Source organism: Grus americana, chromosome 2 (genome assembly GCF_028858705.1).
Source record: "Grus americana isolate bGruAme1 chromosome 2, bGruAme1.mat, whole genome shotgun sequence".
Taxonomy (NCBI): Eukaryota; Metazoa; Chordata; class Aves; order Gruiformes; family Gruidae; genus Grus; species Grus americana.
Window position 1 is genome coordinate 29630994 of NC_072853.1, and position 24371 is coordinate 29655364.

General features: G+C 36.9%; 1 protein-coding gene across 14 annotated transcripts in view; it reads right to left on the bottom strand.

Moving 5' to 3' along the window:
* Nucleotides 1–837: 837 nt before the first annotated feature.
* Nucleotides 838–24371, bottom strand: part of WWP1 (WW domain containing E3 ubiquitin protein ligase 1) — a 64702-nt gene continuing 41168 nt past the window's right edge. For 2 of the 14 annotated variants that reach the window (XM_054814884.1, XM_054814882.1), the window contains exons 9-24: nt 23329–23424; nt 21893–22067; nt 17724–17778; nt 17545–17629; nt 17318–17446; nt 16306–16378; nt 16145–16216; nt 15019–15107; nt 12160–12319; nt 9211–9344; nt 8982–9122; nt 7214–7334; nt 5917–6021; nt 4554–4650; nt 4157–4229; nt 849–3062 (exon numbers count right to left, since the gene is read on the bottom strand). In XM_054814884.1, coding sequence (XP_054670859.1) covers nt 2963–3062; nt 4157–4229; nt 4554–4650; nt 5917–6021; nt 7214–7334; nt 8982–9122; nt 9211–9344; nt 12160–12319; nt 15019–15107; nt 16145–16216; nt 16306–16378; nt 17318–17446; nt 17545–17629; nt 17724–17778; nt 21893–22067; nt 23329–23424 — 1705 coding nt within the window. In that variant the 3' untranslated portion in view covers nt 849–2962. Of the gene's footprint in view, nt 3063–4156; nt 4230–4553; nt 4651–5916; nt 6022–7213; nt 9123–9210; nt 9345–12159; nt 12320–15018; nt 15108–16144; nt 16217–16305; nt 16379–17317; nt 17447–17544; nt 17630–17723; nt 17779–17853; nt 18001–21892; nt 22068–23328; nt 23425–24371 lie in introns of those variants that run through there. The other 12 variants (XM_054814885.1, XM_054814883.1, XM_054814890.1 and 9 more) reach the window with 12 other exon arrangements.

Below are 24371 nucleotides of genomic sequence, written 5' to 3' on the forward strand. Positions count from 1 at the left end.
GACGAAGGGTATAAATTGTGTAGACTAACCAAGCCTGTGCCAAGTCGGTAGTAAGAATGCACAGCTGAGAGACACTCTAGAGCTTTAATTCTAGCCTCAGATCATGAAACTGGTTAAAAGATGGGTTTTCTCCCCTACGGCAAAGTAATTCTTATTTTTCTGTTAGTAAAGCATCAAAATGAAGTCTTTGCTATGCCAAAGTTCCGGGGTGGATGACATGTAGTATTTCAGAGAGATTTGTTGAATTTTTGGCATTCACACACTACAAAACCACCTGCCATACACAAAACTGCTTCTAGTGGCTTTGTGGCAGAGGCACCTTGCTTCTCTGCTTTCTCTGCTGCAGAAAACAGTATCTGCAGAAAGGGGAAGGCTACTGGTCCACCAGGTAAACATTGCTGAGTGTTTAGGAGAAGAGCAGCTTGAGCTGCTTTGCAGGAAGAAAGGAACAAACAGAACCCATGAGCTACACAGTAGCTCCTTCCAGTAGTATTGTAGTATTACCTCATTGCTTCCCTCGTGATCTCCAGCCTTTGCTGTATTTCCTCTTTTCACTGTCTTCCCTCCCCCCCAAGTACAGCTGAATCATGGGGAACGCACATGGGAAAAAGAAAAAGTTACAATGCAGTATTACTGGAATTCCCAGAAAGGCCAAGTTAACTGTACACACTCACAAACAAGTATACAAATCGTTGTGGAGTTGGGGTTTTTTTTCTCTTTTTTTCTCATGCTTGTAGTCAGTCCTTCAAAACCAATTAATAGATCATGCACATGCACAGAAGGCTGCTAGGTTTGGTTTGTTTCCTTGCTTACTAACCCTTACCCCCAGGAAAAACTGTTGCATAACTATTGTTATGAGACAGCTAAAATTATCAAAACAATAAAGCAACTACATTCTTGTGATGTGCTGTCTTTTTTATTATTATTTTGTTCACTTACTCACAGATTCACAAAATTCAGCAGTTGGTAGTGGGTCACGAAGTCATTCATTAGTGCAAATTCATGAAGTTCAACTTTATGACACTTAGCGCTCTTAATTGTCTTTCAGGCAAGCCACACACCCTTCTGTGGCCCAGCCTTTGACGTTTGTTGTTTGGTTGGTTTTTTTAAAGCTTACTCCATTCAAACCAGCATAAGTCATAATTTAAGTGGATTTGCACTTAAAATTAATCTAATGCTGTATTTCTGAAAATGGTTTTGCAGACGATATTTGGTGTAGTATGAAAAAACCTCAAAGTGATGGAAATTTTTGAAATTCTTACAGAAAGTTCAGGTAAGATAGCGGTCTGTTGGGCCCGCTGCACTACCGGTGTTACCAAAGCTACGTACAGGTTAACAGCTCCACAGTAAGCTGTGCAAATTGAATACAAAGCCTTAGGAGAATCCAATATGTAGAAAAATAAAATTTTGGCAGAATTCAGTTGCTGTATTGGAAAGATACATGAAGAGATATAGGTATTTTTTCTGCATGTACACTTTTAACAGTGCAATATGATATGTTACAGAAGTGTTTATTTAATCATATTCTAAAATCATTTTCATGTGTGTACAAAATTCTGTATAAGTTAAATGTAATGGAATTTACAGTTAATATTTAAAGCATAATACAAGTGGTAATTTTAAACGTTTTTACTCTATAAGGAAGCACAGTTTGCTAGAAGTAGCATTTAATATCATTCATGTGAATAAGGTGTTAAATTTTTATTTTTTTTTTTTAAAACACATCTTTGCAGTTCAGCAAATGCCCTCAATGCCAATAAAACTAATTTAAAAATGGCTTTATATTATTGTGCACTTAGGACAAACTTGACCTACGTAAAAGAGTGACAGGTTTTAGACATACTTAATTCAGGTACATCTGAATTTCTGTAAGAACTTAAGAGCAATGAGAGTATTTAATACTTAAGAATATTTTTATCTGTGCAAAGCTTATGTCACTTTCATTTTATTTGGGTTTACTAGATCCAAAAACTGAAACTGAAAACATAGAAAGCAGCAAAGTTCACATTACCTTTTGTATACCCTTATAGCTCAGTTTACATTAATATACTCTACAAAAAGGGCATCACAGATTGAAAAGGGAAACAAAAAACAAAAAAAAGAAGAAACCTGTAAGACACCAGACCAAGGAGAGAATGTGTAATATTTTCTCTTTTATTATTATTTTTTCTTTAAAGATTACCTAACATCCTCGTGGTAATAACCCAAGGTAAGATGTAAACAAATTTCAATGCTGCTCAAATGAATTAAAATATTCTGTTCAGCTCCTACAATAAGTCAGAACAGTGGCACCAATTCCTTTCAACATTAAATCACATTCATCTTATTGTACATGACTCTTGTGCAAGTAGTAAAGGCTTTATTCATGACCTTGGCTACATCAGTAGAGAGGGATATATCAGCTATGTACGTATTTTAAAAAATTAAACTGACAGAACAACGTATTCTGTCGTCTCAAATACCAGCAGCATCTTTCTACATATTTAGGATACGTTTGGCCTAAGCCTTTAACACCTTTTAGAACAGCCATGCAATAAAACAAACTTGGAGATGTTTCTTAAGAGAGAACACAGAGCAGTTTAAACATTTTTCTGAATAAAGCCAAGATAAAGCAAATCCAGGCCCCTTTAAATGGCTGCAACTTTTCATACACTTAAAGCTCTATAAAACTAGAGCCTATTAGTATATATATTTATATTTTTTATATATATTTTAAATAAGTCTCTTGTCTGCTTTCAAAATTTATGAGGGGTTTTTCTGGTCTTTTGGAAGGGCAATAAATAAAAGTAGAAAAGGCTGAACTGTTTTGCATATCTTTGTGGAAGAACGGAGAACAATTATACTTTTAGAGTTCCAGAAAGATCACTGTACAGAACAAAAAGCTTATATACAATTAAGTGTGCAATTTTAGGTGGCTGGGCCTTTTATTATGCAAGATCTCCTTTTTGACTAGAAACCGCTTCTACTCTTGACCAAATCCCTCTGTTTCTTCAATGGCAAAGAGCAGCTTCTCTTTTAGTTGTTCATAGCTTTTATATGGTGGCAAATCCAAACGATTAAAACTGAGCAGAAAAAAACAAAATTTAGTTAAGTTTATCTAAATCCCATGTAGAACACTACAGAACTCAACTGCTATAGCAGAAGTTAAAAATTGTCTGGTCTAACACTTAGAAATGAAGAAATAGCAATCAGTGCAATCTCACTGCCTGGATGTTTCTATGAGCTGCAAAAACAGGCAAAGTTTGAGAGGAATACTTCAAGAAACAAAAGACCACTTTCACATCAGATAAAAACCAGAACCTTTGAAGACTAAAGACAGCCCAAGATACAGAGACCTATAATACTCAGAAGAAGAAGTGTTTGCCATCATCCTGGTTTGAAGCATCTCCAAATTCCAGCAGAGCATGAAAAAGCTAAATTTTTCTTCTTCCTAAGCATGCCTGGATATAGGGGTGGGTTTTTTTTCGCTCTAAACTTTGCCCTAAAAGGCTCCCGCCAAAATTCTGTTTCATTCTGTGTCTTCCCCAAAATCACCTTAGACAAAGAGGGATGTTTAACTCTTGCAATCATCACTTGAAAAAAACAGCAGCAGTAGAGAAAATGGAGGATTCCCTGAAGTAGTTTAAAAGTATGCTGAATATTACTGTCTCAGGGTTGCCAAAGGAAGGTGTGTCCATTTTGCACACAGTATGCATGGGGAAACTGATCTGTGTATACCTGTTGCTCCAGTTTGGCATAGGAATGCCAAGCCTACAATGGTCTGAAGCCTGGCAGGAAAAAGTATCTGTATTGGCTAAACATCCTTGTTTTGAATGTTTGCTGTGATTTCTTTCACCTTGCTTTATCTCAATGACTATACATTTATCTTCTATAATATGCATGTATAAGAAGTGTATCAAATAACTGTATATACCTAATACCAACATGACTTTTGTTCAGTTATTTAATATTCCCTAAAAGAAAGAATTAGGGAAACACCTCTCAGTTCTATGCAAGAAGGATGATACAGTTTTCAATACTGGCATATCAGAGCAATCAAAGAAGCTGAAAATGGAGATCGAGAACTGATTCAAATTAGATTTCATTTGCTTTGGTAAATGCAAGATTGAAAGAGAGAACCACTAAAGGTACAGAAGGTTTACATGTAACAACTCACCAAGTGTGACTTCTTGGTAACCAGGTTTCCTTACCAACTTTTTCAATGCAGAATTTCTGAGGACCATTACTTCCTAGGAAAGAAGATTTTTAACAGTGTGAAGCTGTTACTTTTAAGTAGCACACGTGATAATATACGTGATATAAGACACAACTCAGATACAGCAGACAGAGCTCATTAGGTGCTACTTGATGTTACATGAATATGAACATTCTTCTCATAGAAATGAGCTAATTTCCTAATCATTTACAAATGTATTCATGGGATTTCTGATATATAAAAGCCTTTCTAGATACAAGGTGATGTACATGAAGTTCCTGCTATCTGTACACTTGCAGCATGGTTCATTTGCAGATGGAACAGTTCAGTATAAAAGTTTTGGTCACCTTTTACTTACCCATAAGTTCAGCAAATCCACCTAGTGGTAATCTGCAAGTGCCAGTGACAAACTGCAGAAGTCGCATGCGAACCTCGTTGTCTGTTTCTTTTACGAACTAGGCACAGAAATTCAAATTACTTAATAAAAAACTTTAGCATAGCTGGAGAAAAACAAAAACCCCACAAGACTGTTGAAAAAGTATAATTCCATTTAAAAAGACACCACTGTGAGAACAGTTTACCTTTCTTGATTTCAGCAAAACTGGGTGGAGGGAGAAGACAGTGATTTCAGATAATATGCACTGTCAACTGTTATAAGGCTGGGAACAGCAAATAAGAAGAAACTTTATCTATTTTATTCTGCACTAAAATACAAATCATGCCAATGCTTTATATGAAGACTATTGCCATTTTGATTAAACACAGCAATAGCCTAGCCACGGGCTCTGGGTATTTCAAGACTGAAGTATTCTCTGCATGTGGCAGTCTCAGTGAGAGGAAACAACATCTCTAACAGCTGCATCACTTCATAAGGAAATTCACTGGGAAAGGGAAGGGGAAGAAAAGACAGGGGACAGAGACCATCTGAATAAGAGAGGGGGCATTGATACAACTAGAATTTTGACTCAGAAAAACCTGGATAACAAAGTGAATCATTTTTGTTCTATAAATGTTGAAACCATATCCAAGTTACCTGAACTTCCCATTAAGATTCTTTCAGTACCAAGCTTCTCAAAACCAGATTATATTGCCAGACCTTACATTATTCTGACAATATAAATAAGCTAGGAAATAATTGATTTGCATCATTTTCTTATAGCACTTTGTTAAAAGCATCTCTACAATAGTGATTTATCAAAAGGCAGGAACTGCCTAGCTGTGACTTCTCTCTAGGGAAATTCGTAGAAACTGAGAGCCTGTCTAGCATTTTTGTAGGTTTTTTTCTGAAAATAATTCTTAGCCAACTTCATTAAAATGTGAGTTTTAATCAATGCTAGACTGGCACAGTTAATATGACAATAATCATAAATAATATGTGGCATTTCAGATGTACAGGTGTACTACATATTAGAACATATAGAAGGTAGATCTCTGCTAAGAATAAAAAAAACCTCTATCACTGTATAATCAATAAGAAGGACAAGATATAGAAAAAGTATTCATGACCCAGCCATCCAAATGTAATGTGGGTATCTATCTGCCATTTTCCACCCTAAAGTATGCTCCCTAAGAACCAGTAATCCTCCTTTCCTTCTGAGAAGAAAAAAGAAAGGAAGCAGTGAGAACCTGCACTCAGATGGCATTCCTCCACTCCACGTGCTATTTTTATTACAAAACAAAACAAAACCTAAAGAAATTGGAAATTTTACTAATCAACATACCTGCCAGAACCATATGATCTGCTTGCTGTTCCTTGTATAATGACGATAAACAGTGTTCCTCTGCCAGTCTGCTAAATCAACTTCTTGCATACCACAGAGCATAACCTAGAAAACAGAATGGTTGCTTGACAATATACATGTGTACACACATAAATTAAAAGCTAATTTTGTATCTTGTATGAGGCACGCTAACAAAAATGGAAGTTCCTGCTCCCAAAAAAGGACTGTTAATTCTTTCATTTTACTCCACAGTTAGATTTTCCTGTATCCTAAGTTTACAGAACTCCTCCAAAATTGTTTATGTATTTAAGAGGTCTGAAAGCCCGCATATCAGAAACTTAGTTTCTTTCAACTAATAATTCAATAATAAAAGATATTACCTTTCCCATAAAAGGAAATTTTATATTAAAGAGGATATTACCTTTCCTATTAAATCCTCGCCTCATATTCCAAGATGATGATTACATTGCAGATACTGCTACTACTAGTAAAGATGAAATACACTGCAAAGTATAAATCTGCAAAGTATTCATTACAAGAGGCAATGAAAGCTGAAAGTCTAAAGGTAAAGCCTCCCAGAAAACTGAACACTAAATAAGATAGATCAAAGTTCTCCCATTTAACTTAAGAAGCTTTCAGAACACTGCTCATTATACCTTGGCAGGTCTCACAGAAATAAATAAGCATTGCACTACAGAGCCTTTTGTCCCAGCTACAAATCACAACCCTAACAATGAGTATAGGTCAGGCTGGTTGTTAAGTAAACATGGTGCATGCAAGTGATTCCTCTTATCGGCCCTTGGGTTAGATATCGAGGATCTGCAAAATTCAGTTTCAAACCTTGTTGGTTCCTCCCAACTTTCTGTCCTTAAGTGTAATAACCCTAGAACCTATGCTAGACTATGTATGTGAAACTAAGCAATCACTATACATCAGAATCAACTTCTGTGCCATCTGTTACAAGGTAATTCTACCCATCTACCACAGAGGAAAAAGTTTTCTGTGACTAATAGATCCATCTGTGACCTCATATTCTGATCCTTTCATAGAAACTTGCACATTTTAATGTGAGGATGGAATCTAAAATTCCCAACTGCTGAACACCACAAAACACCGATTCAATAGATATTGACTTTTCACCATGATTTACCCCCACTGCTCCTATTAAATTCTCCATGTTCCAGAAGTTATCAAATGCAGCATGCCACAGATGAGAGATTCAAGCTGACCTATCCATTTAATCATTCCATATGTATTACCTTTGCAAAAGGTAAAAATGTTGAACAGAAAACCTCACCTCCAGCTCCTTTTCATCAAAATAGTGTAGCCACTGTAGAGGAACAACTTCATTAAAACCATCAAGAAAAGCTTTGGTTTGTTCTCTGACTCCCCGAGAAAATCGCCACTCAGCCATTAGCCTGGGATGGAAAAAACCAAACATAAATTAAACATCAATTAGCAGTCAATGTGAAGAAGTCTAAACACGTATGACTGCGTGTGTTCCCATGAGGTAACGCTCCCTCCCATTTTACTTTCTTATACTGGATGATTCCATAGACTACAAGGGACCTACCATACTAATATTATCACAAATCTCCAAACTTTGACAACAGTAAAAGTAGCAAGATGAACTTAGATTATCATTCTAGTTAAAAAATATTTTTTTTATTAGTATTAACCTTGCATTAATCAAAATTCAGCAGCCTTTTCATGAAAATAATGCTACTTGGGCATTATGATTTTTTTATGACAAAATTTGCTTTAGCTTAAAAAGTGCATAATCCTAGTGTTTCAATGGTAGAAAAGAAACCGAGGGAACAGAATGAAGCTGCGATGGGGGAGGTTTAGGTTGGATATCAGGAAAAGGTTCTTCACCGAGAGGGTGGTCGGGCACTGGAACAGGCTCCCCAGGGAAGTGGTCACAGCACCAAGCTTGACTGAGTTCAAGAAGCGTCTGGACAACGCTCTCAGTCATATGCTCTGATTCGGCTGGTCCTGTGTGGAGCCAGGAGTTGGTCTCGATGATCCTTATGGGTCCCTTCCAACTCAGGATATTCTATGATTCTATGAAAAATTTCCACCAATTTTAAAATATTCTGTTCTTGAGCAAAAAACACCATGTAGGCAGAGAATAATAACAAATACTGTTGCTTATAATACCTATAACTATGGTTGCCCAATACTTCCAGCATAAGACTATTTCCAGCTTCAACAAAGAGTAGTCATTTTCTGTTTTGAGCTTCTGATTTATGCTAAGATTTGGAAGAAGAGGTAATGTTTTTTATGTTTCAGCTAAAATGGTCAAGCCACTTCTGAATAAAAAAAAAAAAGACAATAAATATATATACATTCTATAGAAACTATTTGACTAAGAAACTAAAGACTGCTAATTTAAGTGGAAACTTTATGTGCAGCACTGGACATACACTGTATCACAGAAAAGGATCTGTGTACATCTGCTTTTAAGACCACTCTGAATAGATGGATCAGAAATACAGGTTCAGAAAGAGAGAGAGTGGTAAGATTAGGAGAGAAGCAGGAAAGAGCAGCATAACAGAACAAAGAGAAAAAATAGTTGAAGTCATACCACATTATATACCATTCTGAATTTCAGTATCCACAGTGACAGCAAAGTTCTGAACAATTTTGAAATCCTCTGTCAAATACATTTCTTCCTTCCACCTGGATTTGTTCCCTCATTTTGTTTGTTCATTTTAAGTTTCACCTGTTCTCTCATTGTACGTGTAATAACAAGATAGGTCACATTCTCTCTATCAGGTCATTTTTTTTTTTGGGGGGGGGGGGGGGGGAGGGGTGGTGTGCAGTGGAGGGAGAGGGAAGAGGGGAATAGGAGAGATCAAAATGTACCAAGAGATCATGTGTACCAAGATAGCAAAATGTACCAAGATACCATTTCAGTAATAGTCCCAAGAATTACATAGTAATAGGAAAAAAAGAAAAAGGAAAAAAAAACCCAAACACAACAAACAAATCATATACTGTGTCAAAAAAGACTACAGCAACAGAAGAAATACGGACTTTTTTCAACATCTACACCTTCCTACCCAATATATTCTTCTTTGTTCTCCTCAGTTACCAAGATATTTGAACCTCCTGATTTCAGCTCATGTGAGGTTACTTTGCCTAAGAGCTCCATATCCACACAAAAATACATTTCCAAGTTACACTCTTCGATGTTATTATCCCTGAATAAAACAAAAAAAAAAGCGCAATGAATTCTATATAAATGACAAAATCCATAAAACATCACATATGAAAAAATAATCTACAAACCTTATCCAAATTAGGGAGTTGTAAAATTCAGTATCAATAGATTCTAGGTCCTTAATAGTAAGTTTTTTGCTCAGCATTCGTTTGTAGAAAGGCAGAGAAAAACCAGTGTCAATAAATTTCCCATGAAACAATGCCTGTTGAACAGAGAAAAGTCTGTTTAGCTTTTACTGAACTACTGAATTACTGAAGTATTTCTGGACCTGAATTCTTTTTTTCCTTTCTCCTTGAAATAATAAAAAGCACCAAGTAGCAGTAGCAGCTTGGTATTTAAAAAGAACAAAACAATATATTAAATGGGAAGAAAAAAATGATTAATTGACAAAATTTATCCGAGCATATGTTATCATTACAATTTAGAAATTTTTTGATTAAAAATAAACCTCTCATAAAAGGATGAAGTCTATTGAAAGAGAAAATTACTAAGTTTACTCTTTATTATGTGAATAAGAATATATTCCAAGAGTTATTTGATCCTACTTGATCATATTTGATCCTACTTGAGTATTACTGCCATTTTTTACCACATATATACATCCTGTAAAACCATCCTTTACACAATGCTACTGCAGCTTGTAATAAACAGTTTAAAAATGCAATCACAGACTGCTTCAGAAAGAGCTTTAGGAATCGCATTTTTTATAGGTAACAGAACTGAGAAATGAGATTCTCCCTTCTACTGCAAAAAGAAATTGGAAAAAAAAAAAAAAACCAAACTATGGTCACACTTGTCTCACCACGCATGCACAAAGGGTGTAGGCTAAATTCTAGCACTGAAGCCTAGCATTACACACACACACAGAGTGCTAACCTCTATACTGGTTCAGTGCATCCGAGAGCTAACAGAGCACAGCTATAACTATGAAAATACTTTTTGCCCTCATCAGGTACACTTTCTTAAATAAAATACCTCTTTACAAATCATCCTAAATGTAGGTCAAGTACGGCATTCATTGTTTGTCTTCCTCACAGCTGAAATTCTAGGAGCAGAAGAGCCAACGTACCCACTCATTTCCTTTAGAAAAAGGCAAGGCTCCATCTTTTTTTCCCAGCTTCTAATTTCCCCCCTAAGGCTTACTCTCACATGCATTTTCTTCTGCTTTAGAAGAGCTTAAAAGGTTCTCTCAGGGACATTTATTTATTTATTTGTCTATTTATTTATTTTTTAACTAGTCTATACTTCTTATGGGAGAGTGAGTTGATAGAAATGAAAAAATTAAATGTCAAGTGCAGCATCCAGCCATACGATTTCCTGCTTTTTGCAAAAATAAGCTCTTAAATCATCTCATTGAATGTCTATGATAATCTTACAGCAAATTATACAAGTTGCCTCAGCAAACCTCATTTAACAGCTTTTTGTTACCAAGTAAGATGTGTATTCTTTATGTTTAACCCCATTTCAGTTGAAAACGTCTGTGGGTATTTAAGTATAAACCCAAAAGAAGTCATAATGATCTGAAAATCACAACTATTCTAGAACTTAGACAGAAACTACAACTGCACTTAAAAAGCCTAATGAGACTCCTTAAACTGATTCCCACCTACATTATTAGCTGAGGTATTTTAAGCCACTAGAGGGTATCCCAGGAAGTACTGCAGGAAGTGCCATCCATTCTAAACCATGAATATGCTCAAACCTCACGACAGACCACATTAGGGACCATTACAAAGGTGTCTCTGTCTCCCACCCCCTTAGAGAATTTAAAATAAAAATACAAAAATACTTCAGGAAAGAAAAGTTTGTATTTTAATTAAATACTTTAATTAAGTTCTCTTCTATGATCGATACTTTTAGGAAGTAGTTTTCCTAAAGTTAACATTTCAATTATGGATTTATCTTATGTGCAAGATCAAAAATCACTGACTAAAAGAAACAGCATTTGGTTCTAGCACCTAATTAGCTTTATCATATCTTCCTGCTAAATGGCATTATAGCTTACTGAGGGTTCTAAAAGAAAGAAAAAAATTGGTAGCCTAGTGAAAGCGTTAACCCAATGAAATAAATTTTCATGACAGCACAGAAATGGGGAACTTGGCCATAAAATCCTTGAAATCAGAGATGTTATCATCAAAACTGAACAAATTTGCTTCTCAAGAAGCATCTATATGAAAAGCAAAATCAAGAAAAGCCCCAAACCTAATTTAAGTCTGAACATTTTTTTTTTCCATCTATGCTACACTTTGCTTATATTTATTCTAATTTCATACAAAAAACCTGAACAACAGAAGATTACAGTCTCTTCAATCTGAAAATGCACTGTTATCTACTCTTTTTGGTTTCACTATTCACCAAGTTCAGGGATGTTGCTGAGGGCTACCCTGTAGACATCATGATGATTAAATGGAAAAATGACTGTATTACTACACGGAAGGAAACAAATGTGACAGAGCAGTCCACGACACAAAATAGACTCAGTGATACCAGAAGAAGAAATGATACAACATGCCTTGTCAGCTTGTAGTTTAAGAGAAATCTGATGGCAGAGAATCAGCTCTCTGACAGCTTCTGCTCTCCTCAGTATCTGACCTTTGTATCCAAGTACATACGTTTCAATTAAGGCTCAGTGTACTCCACAAAACGTTTGTAACTCATTTTTTCGAATACAGTAAAGTATACCAAATCTGAGGAGCCTTTTTCAGAAAATACTAGTCAGATTTTTCAGAGCATCAGTATTCAGACACTCAAACAGCGATTTGCATGAAGTACACACATCCAGTTGATAAAAATAAAACATTATACTGAATGTCATATTAACTTTCATCACTATCACAGGAAACTTGAGTGTGTCAGAGACTTAAATCTCAGGAAATATTTTGGCTCAATAACCTTATATGCCTTAATCTTCCATTTGTAAGAGATTAATATAACCTTTAATAACTGTAAAAACAAATATTGTTCAGGAATAAATGTATAGCTACAGCAAATAATAATACCTTAAAAATCTAACCTACCATGGCAATAAAGCGCCCAATGAAACAGAAATATGAAAGATGGTCAGGATTGATTGTTGATGCTGGATTTATCTGCAGGCAATAGTTGCTCTTGCCAGCATATTCAAATAGGCAGTACATAGGGTTCAGTACTTCATGGGAAAGCAAGAAAAACCATTCTCTAAGGAAAAAAAAACATGTATACACATAAAAACCATCAAATACAGATGTTTATCACCATTCCTCTTAGGTAACTAGCAAAATGGTCAAAATATATGCAAACTTAGAAAAATAATATAAACAGTGTTGTATTAGAATCAGAATAATATATGGCATTATATACTTCTTAAATATAAAAAAAATCATTATTAAAAACAATGTTAGAAAGTCATGGTTTCCAAAGTTTAGAAATTATTGTTAAGATTGTCACCTTGAACACGCTCTCATCACATAGGTTTTAGCTGCATATTAGTAACATTTTTGCCTACAGAGTCCTTGCCTCAACCAGTACACAGTATTTATCCTCCTTATGCCTGCTTTACTGCATACAACTCAAATAAAAAAAAAAAAATTACAGATTATTCCATGGGCAGTGCTTATTATAAACAACCCAGGTAAAACAAAACAAAACAAAAAAACCCAAACCACAGCACACCTTATTTGCCTTCCAAATCTGACAGCAGAACACACACTGAGTTACTGTGGTTTAACAAATTACCATGCATAAGTTAAGCCCACAGGACACAACAATGTGAAAATATACTTTTGTTGAGGTTTAACTAATACATGTTATTCACCACTTTCATAGTTTCCAACTCAGGTGACCTGAAATAATAATAGAACCTGGTATTTCAGTGTTAGGATAGCTGATTTTTAGAATATTTGTTGCTTCATAGTATTTACATATTATCAGACACCTCAGAAGCAGTCATATATACACTCAGGAGTTTTTGTATCAGGCCCCAAATGCTTGGAACTGAACAACCAGGCTTAGGGAAAAGCTGCAAAAAAAGCTAAAAAGTCTATCCTGTAACAACTGCAGGGACTGAATTCCATCCTGATTACCTTGTAGCCGTGACATTGAAGAGGCATCTTTTCTATCCCTAGATTTATCTGAGAGCAAGGAATAGAAATGAGAGGTTTGCTGGCATGTTTCTCCTAATAGTTCTCTGAAACTCAAGTCATGGGTCATGATTGCTACAATACGCTTCCAACTCAAAGCCCAAGTAGAAAGAGTAAACAGAGAAAGGCAGCCAGGATACGATAACCCTAATGGAGTTCTGTGTACCTTTTAAAAAACATGAGAATGTTGTACAGGATTCTGTGCAAGCTTTATACTGAGACAATTATATTAGCTCTGCACAGAAGCATCAAATGTAATAGGCATTTAAATTAGATCAAAGCCAGATAACAAGGGAGGAATCAAAGACATCAGTCACCAACAAGAAGTTTGAAGAAGCAATGAAATTTTCATGTCGGCTGCTAGAACTAGCCACAGGACAGTGTCAGATTGGTCCTTCTGAACGCAAGGTAAAATTCTGGAGGGAACATTGAGTTTAGTCTGCTGAGAGACAGGTGATAAATCAGGTGCATCAGCTTTCTATATTTGTATTAATACAGTGTTACATTAGCAAGTCAGTACATGAACATTTATCCAGTGTCACTTGAGATTTCTCAGTTTAAGTTACAATGAGATCATTGCTGCTTCTCAATTTCACACACAAAATCTTGGGCAAGACCTATTCCTAAAACTACAAAGTTATATTACTTCTATATTTGTTATTTATTTATTTATTCTGCCACTTTCTATCACTAACGCTCTTCAGTTAAATTATTCTAACATCACTTCTTTGGAATACTTTGTTTCTCTGGAACAGATTACTTCAATTCTCCTGGTTCCCCATCCTATGTGTAGGGCCATCATGATAGGGACACTAACCAAACAAAACCCATGCAAAGCAAAAATTGGATTCTTCCCTGTAGTCACCCCTGAAAAGCCTAGCAGATATTGTAATTCAGAAGCATAACCATATATCCAAAGAAGCTCAACCTTGAGAGGCAAGCTTCCTTACTTACAAATACTACACATTTTCAGTGAACTTCATTTTAACACAGCAAGCTACATAAAACCAGAACAAAACCAAAATAGAATACCTTTACATTAAAAAAAACAAACAAGAAAAAATTTATCACCTATCACTTCAAACTCCCTGGATCTGCAGTAGTACTGAAATTTTCATCCTAATAGTAATATTTCAGTCAAGTAACTGGCAGCAGTACTCAGTGGTTGTCTTTTATATGGTCAACAGATGAAACGCATTTTGTCTATGGTTTTCCTGTTATCAGATTTTCCCTCCAAGTTGCACTTCAGATTCTAGAATAACTTGTTGTCTAGCTGTTTTGTATTCCTGTGCAGCCTACATAGTCTGTTCATCTGCCATTACTTCATGCCTGCACTACTCTCCTTTTATGTCCTTTCTGTTCCTATCAGCCCCAGTCTGGTGTTCACTTGTTTCTTAACAAATAAGCAAAACACTTTATTTTTCCACAGTCCCCACTTCCAGGAAAGTGAAACTTTCTGATGGAAAGTTTCTGAAATAACTCAGTCTAGAGCAATTAAATGGCATTAAAAAATTCCAATTTAAACATCAATCTTCGTCAAAGAACTGAACAACTCAGACGACAGTTTTACCAACGCAGTTATAACCCCTAACAATAGCCAGCGCTGCCAGTTCCACTTCCTTAATACATTAAAGGGAGCTAAAAAGGTAACCAGGGTCAGACTGCAAAAGCAAGCAGTTTCTTTGCCAACAGAATGACATTAGAAATAAAGGTTAGAGTGCTATTAAAAATATAAAAACTATTTTAATTTTTTTTTACCTTGCCAAGCCACCATAATCCAATCCTTCTTCTCCTCTGAATATAACATACAATCTTCTCCTCAAATCATAGGGTTTTAATGCCATAATCTATTAAAAAAACCCCAAAATTTAATGTTATAAATTATGCATTGCCAATAGAATCGCTCCCTCTTATTCAGATTTTATTTGATACAAAAATACCATATATGTCAAATGTTTACACAGATTTTACAAGAAATTAGACCATCTCATGGAACCTGCAATCAATGAACTGCACACAAAAATACCAACTTGGACTTCCGAGTCCTTGAGCAGCAGACTGTTAGCAAGTAGGAGGGCATATCTGGAAAGTATCACTACATGGTTGCCCTGTTCTCATACTCTTCCTAAGGCATTCAGTATCACTACACGAAAACAGGTGAAAAGGCATTTCGTCTGATATATGACAGATTTTTGGGTTTAGGCAAATCACTTAAAACCGTAATTTAATTCAAAATAAGAGTAATATAGTTTCATTAATAACATAGTTTTTACTTATAGAGAATCCCTCCCAAGAGGGTTTGATGTGGTGACAGCGGCAAGAATTTTCATTGTTACAGAGAAAGAAGGAAGGAACATACATTGGCTGCAGACTGCTCAAGAACTGTAAGCTTAAATTACACAGATTTAACATGTGAAGGACAAAGCAGGACACCAGTTTTAATTGGAGAAAATAACATTTTGTAATGTATATAACCACACACAAGAATGAGAGAAGCAAATCTGATGTGGTTAAGTTAATATGGTACGCAAGGTGGTTAAGCTATGGAGCTCTTTACCACAGGATGCTGTAGATGCTAAAAGTTCACAAGAGAAGCACAGACAAGCTCACAGAAGAGAAGTCCCTTGAGGATTATTAAATACCCAGAAACCACATCAAGCCTAATAAGCATTTAAATTGCAAACAGCTGGGAGCTGAAAGATCATTTGGTAAAAGTATTATATACATTACTTCTGTTCTTACAGTCTTCCCTAAGAATGCCCTCTGGTTAATACCAGAGGAAGATTACTGTGCCTGAAGGACCATTAGTCTGAACTGGCTATGGCCATTTTTTGTTCTTACGCTTCATCTTGATAAACAAACACAACAATCTTTACAGGCTTACTTGCTGGAAGGAATCCTCAAATAAAGTCTGTCTGGATACATTGATTTTCACATGACTTGGCAATGCATTGGACTGTAATCATAAGGCAATAACGTTAAAAGGCAGCACATATAAATGTAAATTCAAAGAGTTTCAAAAAGTAAGTAATTATTTATCAGTACCTGACACAAGTAACGGAAATGAGCCAGTTTCCACCTAAAGCTACGCTCATAAGCAATCTGTGGCCCTTTATTTCTGTAAGGAAAGAAATAGATTAGCCACACAGACATCAAACAGCATGCAGATTTCAAAAATACACAAAAATTGTTATCATAAGATACGATCAGAAACAAAATGCAGTTGATGGTTTGGTCAGCCGGTCTTTCTTTCGGCCCCCACACCTGTTCCTTTTTATTTTTTTTTTTTTAAGATGCTAGTCAATTTACCAAATTTGAGAGAAAGGTAGAGATCTAGAGGATTTCAAATCCCTATCAATCTTGTAAAAATTGCAAGCCAACTAAAGAAGAGACATCTAATTTATTTTCTTCACTGAGAGAAAGACTGTTAAATCAGGCTTCATAAATTCAGATGTTTGTGGAACTATGAAGGAATTTCTAGTACAATACTCCACAGGCTCTTTGAATGAAAAGTCATCAACATATAATCAGAAGTAAACCCTATCCTACATAAAACACATTAAGACAGCCACCATAGGTTGAGTCAATACTTTTGATTAAACTATTTTAAAAAAGATTTGCATGTAAAATTTTTGAAAAATATTTAGAACTACTTTGTTTAGACATTAATGTTGCTTGCTAGAGGGTGTATAACTATAAGCAATACTCATTACAATCATTTGCCTTTTCTTTAAAAATGTAACTGTTAGTTACATTAGTTGAATATTCATGTTTATCTCACTTCTCCTTTCTATTTATAAAACAATTACAAACTGTGCTATTTGAAAAGTGTTTAAAAACTACTGAACCTTAAAGAAGTGCAGCAAAGTGTGGAATAGATAAACTGACAATTAAAGCTTAAAAATTGATTAAATTTACAGGACAATGTAATTTACAGGTTCATAATTTAATGCTCAGATCCAGCTAAAAGTATATATTGTTTTCTAGTATGAGAAGACTTAATCATTAAACTATAACAAGTTAAAACATTAAAAAATATATTGAATTTCTCACTTACACAGAAGATTTCCCAGTACGAGGATCATTGAAGGTGGTGGTTCTTGTATTATGGTCAACAAAGTATCTGACACCTTCTCTGGTATATCTGATTTCCCAGCCCTCTGGAAGAGGGTCCTCATTTTGTAAACTGCAGAAGAAATTACAGACAGTACTTTTTCCACCATATCATGGCATGTAAGAATTAAGCAAGATCTTTTCATCTGCAAAGTCAATATACACACCTACCCTTGAGTTCGAGGGTCTTCCCACTGTGTTGTCTTTGTGTTATGATTTACAAAATACACCCTATCATTTGAATCCACTCTCCTTTCTAGGGGAAAAAAAGAAAAAAACCCACTATACAACAACTGCATTCCAAATTTCTGTAACCATCACTTACTGAAATCAACAGCTAATTAACTTACCCCAACCTGGTGGTAGAGGACCAAGTGGATCATTTTCTGCTGACAACATCGAAGCCTATTTAAAAACAAGAGGACGTTCGGTTAGGCCAACTATTATTCATATTTTTTCCTTAATGCGTTTTAAGCTTACCACTAGTTCTGAAGACTATCCATTCTGAAAAAAAATCATGCCATTTTTAGGCTGGTTTTGTGAAGAAACATAGATTACGTGGCAAGAAGATATGATTTGTGCCCTTGCCTCCACTGTTTTCAACCCAACGTAACTTCCCTCTCCCTTCCTACAGCAAACTTGAGAGAGAGTCAGCGGTCTTAAAAATGTACAGTTCATAGAAGTTTTGCGGAAGCACGTAGAAGCAGATAAGCACAATGTTCTTGCTTAAGAACATGCTTTACCATAATAAACATTTCCAAGCACAGTGATTACTGCCAACATAGGGTTTTTTGCTTCCTCAATACATGATCTCTTCCCTGGATGTTTGGCTATTTTCAGACTTTGTCATTCTTTGCAAACGCAGCTGCATTCATTAAAATACGCAGATGGTTAAAATTATACCAACATACAGTAAAGTTAAGAGGAAGAAAAAAAAAGTAAAAAAAAAAAAAGATTAAATTATTATGTAAAACCATGCTAAACTTGTAACATACTGTAACCTTGCAGAAGTCCCCCAGTAGCTCCCAACAATACAAAGCATGGGAAAAATAAAACGTAAAAGGCAGAAATGCCCCAGACTGCAGGATCCATGCTCTGATTTATAACTGAAAACATCCATCCCCTAAAATTTTTTGGACACTAAAATTATTTTTTTCTTTTTTTTTCCTTCGGTGCATAATGCAATTTTGATATATGGGAACCAATCTACATCTTCCAGAGTATCTTACGGATCATCTTGCTGCGGCCAGTCATAAGCTATGGCCGGTCACAAGCGGTGTTCCCCAGGGCTTGGTCTTGGGGCCGGTCTTGTTTAATGTCTTTATCAATGATCTGGATGAGGGAATCAAGTGCACCCTCAGTAAGTTTGAGGATGACACTAAGCTGGGAGGGAGTTTTGATCTGCTTGAGGGTAGGAAGGCTCTGCAGAGGGATCTGGACAGGCTGGATCGATGGGCTGAGGTTTAACTGTATGAGGTTTAACAAGGCCAAGTGCCAGGTCCTACACTTCGGCAACGCTACAGGCTTGGGGAAGAGTGGCTGGAAAGCTGCCTGGAGGAAAAGGACGTGGGTGTGTTGGTTGACAGCCGGCTGAACATGAGCCAGCAGTGTGCCCAGGTGGCCAAGGCGGCCAACAGCATCCTGGCTTGTATCAGAAACAGTGTGGCCAGCAGGACTAGGGAAGTGATCGTCCCCCCTGTACTTGGCTCTGGTACTCGAGTACTGTGTTCAGTTTCGGGCCCCTCACTGCAAGAAAGACATTGAAGTGCTGGAGTGTGTCCAGAGAAGGGCAACAAAGCTGGTGAAGGGTGTGGAACACATGTCTTACGAGAAGCAGCTGAGGAAACTGGGATTGTTTAGTCTGGAGAAGAGGAGGCTAAGGCGAGACCTTATTGCTCTCCACAACTACCTGAAAGGAGGTTGTGGTGAGGTGGGTGTTGGTCTCGTCTCCCAAGCAAGAACTGAAAGGACAAGAGGAAACAGCCTCAAATCGCTCCAAGGGAGGTTTAGGTTGGATATTAGAAAAAGTTTCTTCACTGAAAGGGTGGTCAGACATTAGAACAGGCTCCCCAGAGAGGTGGTGGAATCACTGTCCCTGGAAGTGTTCAAAAAGCGTGTAGATGTGCCACTTCGGGACATGGTTTAGTAGACATGGTGGTGTTGGGTCGACGGTTGGACTTGATGATCCTAGAGGTCTTTTCCAACCTTAAAGATTCTATGATTCTATAATACTGCTTTATATAGCATTTGCAATCCAAACAAGTCAAATCCACTTAAGACAGCAAATTCAGGCAACAAAAGCTACAATATTTTTTCTCTGAAACAGAAACAGAGCAAGGATCAGAAGAAAATGCAATAGTTACACTCAAAATCAAGCTGCCTCTTTGTTCTGGCCACCAGCTACTAGACGTGAACAGAGAATCATCATTACCTCAGCAGCAAACGCAGTTAGCTTTTTCTGCTTTTGGAAACTATACAGTCACAATGACCCTGTGACCGAAGACTTTTCTCTTGGTGAAGTATAAAAAGAATAGCACACAACAGAAAATGCTGTCTGCCAAAGAACTGAATGGTGGCACAATTCAGAGATCTCCAATCTTCTTACTGGGTCCAAGGATTTGCGTGTGGCTCTTGGCTAATGTATATTTAACAGAACACACTGAAACACTAGGCTATGGTATGGGATAAACCAGATACAATACCAAGAGGAGTACAATGTATTAATCCAGGTAAAAATAAAAGTAACTAAAATAGCTATATCCTATCCAATTTTCTTCCTTCATATAGTTTAGCTTTGACCATTGAAGGTAACTGAAACAGCCTCTTACTCATTAAAAGTATTAATTCACTTTTTCCCCCAAAAATAAATAACGATCTCCCTTATAAACTGCTATATAGGCAGAGTCCTGGTATGTCACCAGAGGAAGAAAAGTAACTTGTAGATTGACCTTAACAATTCTAGAAAAAAAGCATACAGCAGCACTAAAGTTAAAAAAAAAAAAAAAAGGCATTCACACTTTTTTCAACATAATTTCCTTTCCCCCCCCCAGCAAAATGTGAGTTCTAGGTATGCAACTGATACACTATTTAGAAAAGAGACTTCTAACAAATCCTAATTTAATGATTCTAAGGTCAGATGGGACATTTTAAGAAATAGGCCCGTAGTTTTCAGTAAGAGTCATCATTAAATGAAGAAAGGAATACAATTTAATTTTAAAACTATGTTGTTCCCTGAGAGAATAATCTAGCTCAAAACAAAATAAATCTTAGGATTAGGAAAAGTGAGAGTTTTCTTAGATGTTTAAGCAACTGATCTAAGTAGTACACCAGTACAGAAAGCTGCTCAGCGAGAGTTCTTGGCTTGATATGTTTCAGCTGTGATTCTTGGATTTGCATTAAAAGTTACCAATGTGTATAAATACCTGAGGGGAGGGTGCAAAGAAGGATGGAGCCAGGTTCTTTCCAGTGGTGCCCAGTGACAGGACCAGAGGCAATGGGCACAAAATGAAACACAGGATGTTCCCTCTGAACATCAGGAAACACTTTTTCGCTGTGAGGGTGACCGAGCATTGGCATGGGTTGCCCAGAGAGGCTGTGGAGTCTCCATCCTCAGAGGTATTTAAAGATGTCTGGACATGGTCCAGGGCAACTGTCTCTAGGTGGCCCTGCTTGAGCAGGGGGGTTGGACCAGATGACCTCCAGAGGTCCCTTCCAGCCTCAACCATTCTATCTTTCTCTAATTGTATGAAATAAATTGACAGATGCACAGCTCCATGAGTTAAGAAAATGAGTGGTGATGCATGTTTCTGCTATTGCTAGTGATGAGATATAATGTCTAATCAGATAGGCTGAGATTTATTAAATGTAAGAGTACTGCAGCATGCTTTACTTCAGAGGGGTACCTGAATAAAGTCCATCAAATTCAAAGCAAAGTTAGGTCTGCGGATGCATACGGTCCTAGTCCAATGAAGCTGTTTCAGACTTGTACTTCAATATTTTCTTCTTTAAAACACTCCAGCATTGCTACATATCACTTACGAAGTCTCTGGGATTGGATCTTTTTTTAAGAGACCAAGCACAATTCTTAAAATGGAATGTTTAGAGTGACAGTGACATGCAGGCACCATCATTCTCAACTCTGAAAAAACAACTTTCACTGAAACAGTTTTGAAGGCTATTGAATGTTTAGAATGCCCATAACTCACCTTTTATGTTCCTCTTCAGTTAAGGGTCTGCTTTAGTATTACCTCTTACTAATGTCATTAAAAGTCTTAAGTATCATGCAGTACGCAAGGCTCACATTAGGCAACAGACTCGGAAAAGGGAGTACTTTTTGCCTTTAAGGACAAGTTTTGTTAACATTTTTCAACAGAATCAGAATCTGAATTACTGATGCCAAACGTCTCATAACACATATGGTTGAAAAATCACTTTAGATTTTTAACTTTTAGAAAAAGTTAAAGAACAAAAAGTATACCTATACCTCTCTACTCATTTCTAAATTTTATGTAAAATTTACCGAATAGAGGTATCGTTGGTTAAATTGTTGCATAGCTCCCTGCAGTTGATTCCGCTGAGATTGCCATTGCTCAAAGTTCCTGACTGATTCCATTGTTGGTCGCTGCCACGTTGTTGTTCTGGTGTTGTGGTCCACATAGTAAACTCTCCCACGATCATCAACTCTTCTTTCCCAGCTTTCAAGAAACACAAATGTTAACAGCGAAATTTTTCAGTAATATTACATAATTAATTTTCTCTTTATGCTCAATTCCTAGACAGTACTTGAATGAAGTACTGGAGTCACAGGCATGATTTTAATTTCCAAAGTAGACAAAAGTACTCCCCAACTTTATTAGTAGAAGGACAACTACATTGAGCCAACATAGACTTCAAGTGATAGCACGCTCAGCTCTCTGTCCCCTCTTTTTTAACTTTGTAAATTCATGTGACCATAAGCCATGTTGGCAGGTTTCACAGAAAACACTTTGCCTGGAAATCTGAGGTTTGGAACCAGTGCACCACACCTAGTGGTGTCACCTAAATAAAGGTAGTCAAATATGCATTATCTAATGCTGTGCTGGTTTTGGCTGGGATAGAGTTCATTTTCTTGATAGTAGCTAGTGGTTTGATGGAGCTATGGTTTGGATTTGTGCTGAAAACAGTGTTGATAACACAGGGATGTTTTCGTTAGTGCTGAGCAGTGCTTACACAGAGCCAAGGCCTTTTCTGCTTCTCACACCACCCCACCAGCGAGTAGGCTGGGGGTGCACAAGAAGTTGGGAGGGGACACAGCTGGAACAGCTGATCTCAATTGACCAACGGGATATTCATCATATATATGATGTCATGCTCAGCATATAAGGGGCCAGGGAAGAAGAAGTAACGGGAAGCGAGTTCAAAGCGATGGTGTTTGTCTTCCCAAGTAACTGTTACACGTGATGGAGCCCTGCTTTCCTGGAGATGGCTGAACACCTGCCTGCTCATGGGAAGCGGTCAATTAATTCCTTGTTTTGCTTTGCTTGCGTGCACAGCTTTTGCTTTACCGATTAAACTGTCTTTATCTCAACCCATGAGGTTTCTCACTTTTATTCTTCCGATTCTCCCCCCATCACCTTGGGGCGGGGCGGGGAGTGAGCGAGTGGCTGTGTGGTGCTTAGTTGCTGGCTGGGGTAAAACCACAAGAAATGCTTGAGTTTTAAAGGAAGAACAAAATAATTTAATAACCGTACTTGAACAAGTGATCAGAACAAGCAACATACACAGTACCAACATTCCTGTAACAATAGCTGTAATTAATATAATTCTAAATTGAATGAAAGCTAGAATTTCTTAATATGTGATGTATGATACAGTTTTGATGAGCTACTTCTTAAAGTTGGTACTTTTTTCCTACATCAAATAATCAAACAAAAAATAATACCTTTATCATATTTAAATCAAAAAAGTCTACATTACCCAGGAGGTAAGGGCTGTGGTCTTTCCCATGTTGTAGTTCGTGTGTTGTGATCAACATAATAGGTTCTACCATGAGGATCCTTTCTCTGCTCCCACCTTCAAGACAAAAAGACTTTCATGTAAATCAAGGTGAAAATGCTTCCTTAGGATTTATTTCCCCACTAAGCCAAAAAAATACCTTGGTACTGAATGAAAATACTATAATCCAAACCTCATTCTAAAACACCAAAGAGAACTCACACTAGAATACATATCAGTTACTTCCTATTTGAAATGGCATCAGCATAAAGACTTCTTTAAGGGACTTGGTACATAACATGAGCATACATCATACACAAAGCTGATCGGAGGGCTGGAACACCTCTCCTATGAGGACAGGCTGAGAGAGTTGGGATTGTTCAGCCTGGAGAAAAGAAGGCTCTGGGGAGATCTAATTGCGGCTTACCAGTACCTGAAGGGGCCTACAGGAAAGATGGTGAGGGACTGTTTACCTGTAGTGACAGGACAAGGGGTAATGGGTTCAAGCTGAAGGAGGGTCGACTTAGATTAGATGTTAGAAAGAAATTCTTTCCTGTTAGAGTGGTGAGGCACTGGCACAGGTTGCCCAGAGAGGCTGTGGATGCCCCATCCCTGGAAGTGTTCAAGACGAGGCTGGATGGGGCTTTGGGCAACCTGGTCTAGTGGAGGGTGTCCCTGCCCATGGCAGGGGGGTTGGAACTAGATAATCTTTAATGTCCCTTCCAACCCAAACCATTCTATGATTCTAATATTCACAAACATTTTCAAATTCTATTAAAGATATGTGAAAACAAAGTCAATTAATTATCTGCTCAAGGCTTGGCTGCTAAAATAACCTCATTCAAAAAGTGTTGAAAGATGCATTCTTTGCATTTTCAAATACATGTGTCTCTCTCTCTCAAAAAAAAGAGCTAGTTTGCATTTTGAAGCACTGTTCCCTATATCCCACAAACAACAGGATCTTTCAGAATGAACCTGAAGTGTGTGCTGTAAGATGGTTTTCCTGTGTTTCTATTTCCTGTCCT